Below are 10,912 nucleotides of genomic sequence, written 5' to 3' on the forward strand. Positions count from 1 at the left end.
TAATTTGTGAAAGCCATATTCATTTGCTTTGCACCTTCCATATAATTTGGCTTTCTACCTTCTAGGTGAACATGGTAAAAAAAAATATTGGTCAATTCAATGGCTTTCCGTTTGAAAAAGGAAGTGAACAGTACAAAAAAAAAGAAGATATGCTGAAGAGGTAAGTGTTTTTGTGTTCATCTGTGTATGGAGTGTAAATATATTTTCTATAGTTTTTTTTCTATATATTTTTTTTTTCTTTCTAGGTTAAAAAAAGATGATTTGAAGAATATCTGTGGTGTTCTTGATCTGGAAAAATCTGGTGTGAACAGTGAATTGATTTCTAAAATTATGAAATTTCTCATGGAGCCAAAGTCAACAGGAAAGGTATAACCAGCAATGCAATTAACCCCTTGCTACCAAAACTCATTTGTGCCAGTTTCTTGTGGGCTCTGTTATCACATCTTTCACTGTCTGCTGCAAATGACAACTGACCTTTTTCCTTTTTTTGGGGGTTGATCACTGAGGTATCAAATTTATATAAGTTTTCATATGTTTTTTAAAATGGGTAAAACTACAGGAGAAAAATAAATTCTGTTTTGCCATACCCTGAAACTAATAACTTTTTCTTAACTCCGTGTACAGCTGTGGTTTTGATTTTTTCCATGTACAGAGCTGTGTGACTGCTTATTTTCTGCGTAACATATTGCACTTCATAGTGACGTATTTAATATTCCATGCCGTGTACTGGGAAGCGGGAAAAAAATTCCAAATGCAGTGAAAATGGTGAAAAAAAGCATAAGTGCCGTTTTCTTGTGGGCTTGGATTTTACAGCTTTCACTGTGCGCCACAAGTGACATGTCTACTTTATTCTTTGGGTTGTTGCGATTATGGGGATACCACATTTTTATAGGTTTTACAATGTTCTCATACAGTTACAAAAATTTACCTCCTGTACAAAAAATTTTTGTTTTTATTTTGCCATCTTCTGGCACCAATAACTTTTTCATACTTTGCTGTACGGAGCTGTGGGTGGTGTCATTTTTTGCGACGTTAATGGCGTTTTCATTGCTATAATTTTTAGGACTGTGCAACCTTTTTGATCGCTTTTTATCGATTGATTGAAATATTTTTCAAAATGGCAAAGGGCCATTTTTTACTTTGGGCGCCATTTTCCATTACGGGGTTAAACGCAGTGAAAAAAAATTATCATATTTTGATCTGGCATTCTCGGACGCAGCGATACCTAATGTGTTTGATTTTTACTGCTTATTAATATTTATATCCGTTCTAGGGAAAGGGGGGGTGATTTGAATTTTTAGGGGTTGTTTTACTATTTTTCAGACCCCCTAGGGTACTTTAACCCTAAGTTGTCTGATCAATCCTATCATATACTGCCGTACTACAGTATGGCAGTATATGGGGATTTTCCTCATTCATTACAATGTGCTGATAGCACATTGTAATGAAGGGGTTAAAATGAGACGGCCTCAGGTCTTCGGAAGATCAGAGGTTGTCATGGCGAAGGATTGCCACTCCCTGATTACGTCACGGGGAGCGACGATCCGCGGCAAGATGGCGGAGCCTGTCAGCGATCGGCGGGAAACCACCAGCAAAGACTTACCGGTCATGGAGAGGGCTCAGCCCGCGAGCCCTCTCCATGCAACGGGGACCCGACATGCGCCGTGTTAGTACTGCGTGCGTCTGTAAGGGGTTAAAGGGAAGCCTCCATAATTACCTACCCAAACTAGCTGCTTTTACAACACATGCCACCCATACCCTTTTTTTCTTTAGAAATGTACAAATGAGGCTGAAGTGCTTTTGAGTTGCAGCCCTGAGAAACTCAGCCTAATTTGCATATTTGATAAAGTGTAGTTTGGGCATGGAAGGAGAAGCTGTACAGTAAAAATTAAGGTATGAGTGACTTCGGCTTAATAAAAAATCTTCCAAAATGTTTACGTTTGAAATATTTCTATTTTTTTTCTCTAATCTAATTATTTCTAATGAAAACTGGCCTTTAACCCTTTTCTAGGCCCTGCCGAAATCCAAACCAAAGACTCCAAAAGGTGGTAAAAAGGAACGTAGCAGCTCTGGATCTGCTCGGAAATCAAAGTCTCGGAAAGCTAATGTTATTTTGACTGATGAGTCTAGTAGCGAGGAAGAGAAAAAGGAGAAAGAGGAGTCTTCAGATGAAAAAGAAAGTGAGGAGGAAGTAGAAGAGGAGGAACAGGAGGATGATGAAGAGGTAGGAACTGCATATACATGAGATTTTAGTTCCTGTATCTGAGGGCAAGTTATGGTAAATATAGTTAGCAGTTCTGCAAAGTTGGTTAAAAAACAGTGATAAATATGCTAAATACAGTGTACTTCATGCACCACGAGTGAATGCCACAGACATACAGGCGTTCCCCTACTTAAGAACACTCGACTTGCATACAACCCCTAGTTACAAACGGACCTCTGGATATTGGTAATTTATTGTACTTTAGTCCTAGGCTACAATGATCAGCTATAACAGTTATCACAGGTGTCTGTAATGAAGATTTATTGTTAATATTCATTCTTATGACAACCCAACATTTTTAAAATCCAATGGTCGCAGAGACCAAAAAAGTTCTGGCTGGGATTACAATGATAAAATATACAGTTCCGACTTGCATAAAAATTCAACTTAAGAACAAACCTACAGACCCTGTCTTATATGTAACCTGGGGACTGCCTGTATATTGTTTGGCCGTATCAACAGTCCCCATATGTTTGTCTGCATTGGGGGTAAATATGTCTTTATAAAATTTTGTGCAGACATGTAAAAAAAAAAATCTGCCTAAATTTGAAGTGATCTTACAAAATGGGTGGCCTTCTCATAATTGTTTCACCTACATTTTGTTGTTGGTATCCACTGTCGATAGTTTCTGAATGTGGTCTTGGTGCCAAGAGCATAACAACAAAGCTACAGAGATGAGGAAACAAGTGGAAGAAGGATTATTATTCAATTTTATTCTTGACCAGCAAGGAAACACTTTAAATTCTTTGCATTCACATCTATGAAAGTGATTTCTGAACTTAAATTGAACCTGTCACCAGGGACCTCTTTCACTAAAGATAGGTTGCAGAAGCCCATTACACCTGCAAAGATGCCTTAATGCCTTCTATGAGCAATTGCATTACAATATATGGTAATTGTGTTTTTAAATTGCCTGGCTTCCTGCCAGAACCAGGGTTTGCTGCTCAATCACTCCTCAGCTCTCGGCCCTCGCCTTTCTGCTTTTGTACAACACTTCCCTCCTGTTTCTTCACTCACACTGGAACAGAGGTCATCATGTGGTGAACTGACCTCAGCAATGTAGGGAGGAGCTTTTGTTTTTTATTTGTGTGTTTTGTTTTTTTTTTTTCTTTAATGCATCTAAACCAACACAAACCTTGGGACCTGCCACAGGATTCCAGCAGGAAGCCAGGTAACTTAAACCCTTATATTGTAATGCAAATGCTTAGAGAAGGCAGAAAGGCATCTTTGCACTGCAGGTGTAATGGGCTTCTGCAACATGTCTTTAATGAAAATGAGGTCCCTAGTGACAGGTTCCCTTTAACCTATTTCTAGGTGATTGGTGGAAATGGGACTTCCAGCTAATCTGATCAGCTGATCTACACGATGTAGCCAGAAGCAGACGACTCCATTCTGGAGTGGTATCCATTTGCAGTTCAATGATGGCAGGATTGTAATTCCATAGGAGTGTTGCCGGAGTGAGCAAGAGTAGAATCAACACTGTTGGTGTTGCTTTCTGCTCTGACTAATGCAGCAGGGTGATTTGATACCTGTGCTGGGTGATGCACTCCAATAATTAACTATTACAGACCTAGCTTATGGAAAGGACATTTAATAAATCTTTAAACTAGACTCTGATGATGGTAAGAGGGTTGTGATAGTAGGGACTGCCACTCTAATAGCTAGTTGCACAAACCTTTTTCCAGAAGAGTAATGATACACATCAAAAATTGTAAGAGGATTATTTTTAGCCGAGGAGATTTATAACATTTTCAGTAATATGTATAAATTAGTTTGTTTTCTGTGCTTAAATTGACTGAATTTAATTCCAGTGAATAAATGCTAGCCCTTTAAATCACAGATGAGCAAATGCTGGCTACCTGTTATCAGTATCTGTCCAGCAGGTGGCTGCAGCATAAATCAAATGCATGGCGGAGAGAGGCAGGGCTTGGCTATCCGCATGGAGGTAGCAGTATATGCTTCCATCCACCAGCACTCCTGGAGCACTTCACTTCCATTATGAGGGCCTTTGGTGTTGGGAGATGGAAGAAGAGTGGGACAGGATAGGGAATCCCGGCCTCTCTGTATGTTATAGGATGTGCTTTGCATCGCAGCTTCAGACCCTTCTACAGACGTTAATGTGACCTCTGTGTGTACCATAAATTTTTGGCAAACCATTGCTTATGTTTAGGGCTGCATGTGACTTGGACATTTCACTGGATTCTACCTGTAGCAAGAGCTGCTGCAGTTTTCAGCTGTCTACCGGCAGTCAGAACAAAAAGGAACCTTTGCAATCCAAAATGGGTTAAGTGTGCATTAAACCGAAACAATTAACTTTCTGTGGATTCTAGACAGAGTGCAAATCTTCCGTTTTACAGGTTGCTTAGGGCTTTTTGCTCTGCATTTGACCTCTAGTAATGTTGCCTTGTGTGTCCTTTAGCCTTAAAATTTATAATGTTATATAGCAGCCTTTTGGATGGGCTTAGGCAATAGTTAATGTTTTCTCTTTTGTAGAAGAACTAACTTAACATATAGTTGTGAAATGAAGCCTTTAGTAATTATATTAGTGAAACTCTTGAAGTGACTATTAATTTTTGTATTAAATTCACAGGTCCTTGAAAAGGTAAAGCAGCATGCATGTCTTTTGTGCAGTCATGTTGAAGAGTAGCTTACAAATGTTGCATATGCGATCTGTGATTGTTGATTACAGGGACAACTGTTGCCAGATTTTACCCCAAAAAAATCACTAGTATCCTCAGGCAATTTATAAAAAGCCTAAATGTAAATGCAATTTAATTACCTTTTCCATTCAGTAGCTTTCATTTATTTACCAAAAATATTGCTCGGTAACATGCTAAACTGTTTGTAAACCACTCAAAACTGAGACCTTGTGATCTTTCTTCTAGCCTCCAAAGAAGGTTGTCAAAAAAGAGAAGTCCAAACCCAAAACAGCATCCAAGAGTAAGAAATCTGCAAACTCTTCAAATATTAAAAAAGCAGATAGTAGTACTACCAATAAGAGTACAAAAAGTTCAAAGAAAGGTAAGCAAACACTAATACTGGCATAACACAAGTGTCCAAGAGTTGCTTTAAAGGAAATCTAAACCTTTTTTTTTGTTTTTATGCAATTTGAACCAAACATATCTTGAGAATGCAATAGCTGCACTGATGCAGAAACATATCTTGTTTAATCCCTGAAGTGAGTGGTTTTACTGAAAAAACAAACTATAAAATAATGATGAGGCTGTCGCTCCTTTTGGCTTTTCTGGCGCTTCTCATCTTACCCTAATTAGGCACTGCTTCGGAGAACACTGCATTCAGTGTGGTGTCCCTTACAGGCAGAAGTAATCAATCGCTGCACCTTCCCCTAGGTGCTGTGTAGGAGTCATCCACCTTCGGTTTATTAGTCCTCTCTGTACAGGTCAGGTAGCGCTGGATAATGTGTTTATGTACTGCAGCTAGCTTTCCCAAGGTCCTGAATTTTATATAATTTTTTTTTATTTTTGCATCCCTGCAGTTGCAGGTTAATACTGCATGTCAACTGGATCATAATCCGTTTTGAATGCTTAACACATTCACACTCTGCGTCCAACATATCGGGCTTGGCTGAGATCGGAGCTGGCCCGGCATCAGAATTCAGGGGTAACAGTGTAAAACCCGCAGTCGGGTTGAGCTCCGATCGCGGATGTTTAACCCGTTAAATGCCGCTGTCAGCACAACCGCAGAATTTAAACTGCCTGTAAGGGGTTTTCGGGCGGCAATCATGAGGTCCGATCAGTACCCAAAGACTGTCTGTAGGCACTGCTTGTAAGATGCCGTCTGTGGCGTCATCTTAAAGGCACTGTGTCAGGCAGTGCACATGCATAGGCTACACATCAGTATTGCAGGGCATTATCATGAACACGCAATCAGATGATTGCATGTTCATGTCCCATGGTGGAACTAATAATAAAGTGAAAAATACATTTTGTTCTTAAATGAAAATAAATTTTTTAAAAATGCCCATAAATAAGCAAATCATGACAACCCCGACATGTATAGTATTACCGCATCCTTTACGACCCATAGATTTAAAAAAGATGATTATTGAACCCGCTTGATGAACACCGTAGGAAAACCGTTAAATTTCACCAAAAATTATCACCTATTTTAGCCCATAAAAAATGCCACTAAAATGAAGTACAGCATGTGAGGAAAAAGAGTTCAAAAGTTATAACCATATAAAGCAACTTAAAGGAAACCTACCACTTGTAGTGGCAGGTTTCCGATGGCAATACCGAGCACCAGCTCAGGGTGAGCTGGTGCCGGAGCTCATTTTAGTTAGTGTTTTAAACCGCGGTATCGCGGCTACATAGGAAGTGAATGAGAGCCGCGTGCACGGTAAGCGCCGAGCGCGTACCTGCCTGCGCCGGCTATAACGTTTAAAAAGTGTTTTAAACCGCGATACCGCGGTTTAAAACACTAACTAAAATAAGCTCCGGCACCAGCTCACCCTGAGCTGGTGCCCGGTATTTCCATCGGAAACCTGCCACTACAAGTGGTAGGTTTCCTTTAAGTCAGAACGCAAACAATGGGGTTTAGCCTTAAGCTATAAACTGGCTACCTCAAAACTGATAACAATGCAGTTGAGATGCAGTTTTAATGCACCCTAGGAGTAAAATACTCCTACCCCTATCGCTCACACTTTATATTGCATTCTTTACTGCAGTTTTCATAGCAGTGTCCTCAGGTTCTGGCTGTGTTCACACATGGCTTTTACACTGCGTTTTGAAATGCAATACAATAGCTGAGGAGATTAGATTTGCCCACTTACATAGTTAACATGGTAACGTGTGTTCTGATTTGTATTGTAAACACAAATGTTAACTTGGACAAATCTAAGCTGTTTACTGCATTCCAAAATGCAATGTAAACGGCATGTGTGAAGCAGCCTTGAGCTTTCCCTTCCGTACTGTAATCGCTACTGCTAGGAAATATGGAGCTCGATGCAGCCGGAAATGTCATTCAGCCCTAGTATTTGTCCAGCCATGAAGTGAAGTTTGTGGTCACATCAAAAGACCAATGTAGCTTATTTTCTCTTGGGCCTCCTTTTGTTACAGTTGTAATGCAAAGTTTTCTTGGAAAAAGAAATCTATATTTTTGTTTTCTTCTTCCCTCTTTCACATTGATTAAACTAATGTGAGATTGGTAAGTAAATTGATATACAGGCGGTCCCCTACTTAAGAACACCCGACTTACATACGACCCCTAGTTACAAACGGACCTCTGGATGTTGGTAATTTCCTGTACTTTAGTCCTAGGCTACAATAAACAGCTGTAACAGGTATCACAGGCGTCTGTAATGAAGCTTTATTGTTAATTCTGGTTCTTATGACAATCCAACATTTTTAAAATCCAATTGTCACAGAGACCAAAATAATTTTGACTGGGGTTACAATTATAAAGTATACGGTTCCAACTTACATACAAATTCAACTTAAGAACAAACCTACAGACCCTATCTTGTATGTAACCCGGGGACTGCCTGTACTGATGTCTGGTTTATTCAAATTAAAAAACATTACATGCAACATACATCCAGTGTAATACAAATGGTCTGGTAAAGATTATAAAATCTTTTTATAGATGAATCTGAGAGTGAAGATGACAGCTCAGATGATGAACCACTGATCAAAAAGGTGAATAAGCCGCCTACTGATGACGACCTACGTGAAACAATAAAGAAGCTATTGGCTGAAGCCAATTTGGAAGAAGTTACAATGAAACAGATCTGCAAAAAGGTACTTGTCTCTGAATGGCATGCACTTCCACAGCACTTGCTTTAAACCCTAAATGGGTTTAAAGATCAGCCTGTTTTAGACCTTAATGACCTTTTCTTCAGAATTGGACTTTAAAATGCCTGTTCAGCATAATCATTAGGAATATTAGTGCTGCCTTGTAACGCCAGGCAAAACATTGTTCAAAAGTGGTTAACTGTTGTGTATGATTCTTATTAGGTGAGCGAAGGCTATCCAAATTGTGATTTGTCCTCGAGAAAGAAATTTATTAAGGCCACAGTTACAGAGGTAAGTGTACTGTGTGTGTGTGTGTGTTTTTAATATTGTTTTGTTTCCGTTTTAGCAATGGACTTATTTTAAGGGGTTGTCAGCGAGTTTAAAAAAAATTAAAAAATTAGGAGTCAGGCTGGGGCAGGCTTTTAAAATAAATAAAAAAATAAGTGTGTGCTCACCTCATTACTCCTGATGTGCCGCACCGCAGTCTGTCTGATCCGTGCCCATGTTTGTTTACAGGGGCATGTAAGCTGCACTCGGGAAGTTTACGGCCCATGTGGTACACGTAAAAAAACATTTTAAAGCCCGTCCCAGCCCTACTTTTTTACACTCTTGGAAAACCCCTTTAACTGCAATTAACTTCTACATGTCTAACTCCTCATATGTATATTATATATATTTTTTTGTTTCAGGACACACGATAATAATGTTTTGTGTGTGTGTGTGTGTATATATATATATATATTATATTATATTATATTAATTTTTTTTTTTATTTTTTTTTTATTTTTTTTAAATATTGAAGGAAAAAGTGAAAATTAGGTGGGGTTTTCATTTGTATATACTACTGGCTGTAGCTCCCGGCATTGCCTGGAATAGTAAATGACTGCTACAACAAAATAGAATGGGTTAACAAAAAATATTTTAGATTGACTGTGTACCTTATATAATATATATTTAATAATCCAAAAGGTATCTTAACAATATGCATATAGTTTGATATTTGCAATGGTTTTTAAATGTAGATATTTATTATGATTGCTCACTGCTCCAGCTAAGTGTCTTTGTTTGTTTTTGTTTTCCTAGTTACTCTCCTGATACAGAAAATGCATATTTTCCAAAGAATAAAATAGTTAGACTGTTGGGATTTGCTCATTTGGATTACAAGCTACAAGAAAAATGACACCAGCAAAAATTTATTGCTTTTACCACTTTTGGGTACAATATATTTTAAAGGAAATCTACTATTTGGAAACTGCAAATTATTAGATAAACATACATTTTTAGAAAACAATCCAAGGTAATTGCTGTATAAGTTAAGAAAAGTCTTCCAAATTTTTATTGACTTCCATAAAAAAAAAGTATACCATCACATAAACCATAGCACTGTGTCCATAGGGTAGACTACAGTATCCAGCCTACGCTTTTCAAGCGTATTTACATGCTCTTAATCATGGCTTACACATCTGAGAGGGAACAACTTTATAATGCAAATGAAATAATAAGTCTTTGGTGCTCCTGTGATCAGAACACAAGGATGCTTAGCTTTCCACTAATATAATTATTCACGCCCACATGCTGCATCAGGCAGCCTTGTCTGTGCGCCCTTTCTCCCTCCTGAGAGCCGGTGACGTCAGACTCCTTCATTGGTAGTTTGGTAAGCATAGCAACCAGAGTACACATTCGGTGAAGCTTTCCTATGCAGCTCTGTGTTGCAGTGCTACCCAATGCTAGGGCACGTGCGCCAGAGCTCCCGAGAGCTCGGTGGCATCACCAGCTCTTGGAATGTAGAAAGGTAGAGATCGGAGATGTAGAATGGGAGATCGCTGAGCTACAGGTGTTCCAAAAACAGGAGGGCCAAAGACTCATTAATTAAAAAAAAAAAAAAAACCTAAAAAGAATACGTTTTGACAAACTGCTCACTTCATGACCATAGTAAGACCTGAACCTGCATCAGCTGTACAACATCTGTCTAAAGACTGGTTTCTCTAGTAATGCATGTTTCCAAGTGATAGGTTTCCTTTACGCAGATTTTGCCGTTTTGATTTAAGATGTTTGTATGTTGCTTAATTAAAACTTTTCTATTTTTATTTTTTTCTATGCTTTCATTTTTAGTTATTTCATATTACTTTAGTTTTAGTGCTGCTTATATGGGTTGCAATTTGTACAGAAATTTTTAGTATAGACTAATAAGTTGTGCATTAAACAAATGACCTTAATTGATGAAAAGCTCAATTAATTGATGAAGTTTGCTAAAAAAAAAAAAAAAATTCACTCTGCAGAATTGCATAATTGATCATATTTTGTACTGACTTTCATATATTTAATTAGAAAAGGACTCTAATAATTTTACTGCTAATGTAATTTCATTTTAAGCCTTCAATCACCTTTTTTTTTTTTTTTTACATTGCATGTGAACATTTTTGAATACATTGCATGTAGATGTTGATATTTTTGTATTCATTTATATTTTTCATTTTTTTTAACTTTTTATGTGTAAATGGATAAAGAAAATATACGGCTATTTAAAAAAGTCACTTTGCAAGTATATCTGTACAAGCTGTGGAATTTAATACACTTGAATTGTATTGATTGGACTTGGAGTCAAACAAATTATGTGAACTTAAAGTGGTTGTCCATGAAAGATTGGTTGATTTCAATTATTTTTGTGGCCCATGTCCAGCACAAGTCATTAATATCTGATAATTGGGGGACTATCTCCAGGCCTTACAGCTAACAGCTTTTATCTGACCCCCAAAGGAGACACAAAAAAAAGCATTGCAGGTTCACTAATGGGAAATGAGGCGCAGTGGAGACTTTCAAGCCATTTTAAACCCTTTTCTTGACCATGAGCAGAAACATTAACAGAATATAATAAGAACTATTGTCCTGCACATGA

General features: G+C 38.0%; 1 protein-coding gene across 3 annotated transcripts in view; it reads left to right on the forward strand.

The window, feature by feature from the left end:
- The window catches only part of DEK (DEK proto-oncogene), a 39,473-nt gene extending 29,168 nt beyond the window's left edge, over positions 1-10,305 (forward strand). For all 3 annotated transcript variants that reach the window (XM_072152465.1, XM_072152464.1, XM_072152466.1), the window contains 7 exons: positions 66-160; positions 246-366; positions 2,012-2,224; positions 5,149-5,284; positions 7,868-8,022; positions 8,239-8,307; positions 9,100-10,305. In XM_072152465.1, the coding sequence (XP_072008566.1) occupies positions 66-160; positions 246-366; positions 2,012-2,224; positions 5,149-5,284; positions 7,868-8,022; positions 8,239-8,307; positions 9,100-9,111 (801 nt within the window). In that variant the 3' untranslated portion in view covers positions 9,112-10,305. The remainder of the gene's footprint in view (positions 1-65; positions 161-245; positions 367-2,011; positions 2,225-5,148; positions 5,285-7,867; positions 8,023-8,238; positions 8,308-9,099) is intronic.
- The last annotated feature ends 607 nt before the right edge of the window (positions 10,306-10,912 follow it).

This window comes from Engystomops pustulosus, chromosome 5 (genome assembly GCF_040894005.1).
Source record: "Engystomops pustulosus chromosome 5, aEngPut4.maternal, whole genome shotgun sequence".
NCBI classification, from domain to species: Eukaryota; Metazoa; Chordata; class Amphibia; order Anura; family Leptodactylidae; genus Engystomops; species Engystomops pustulosus.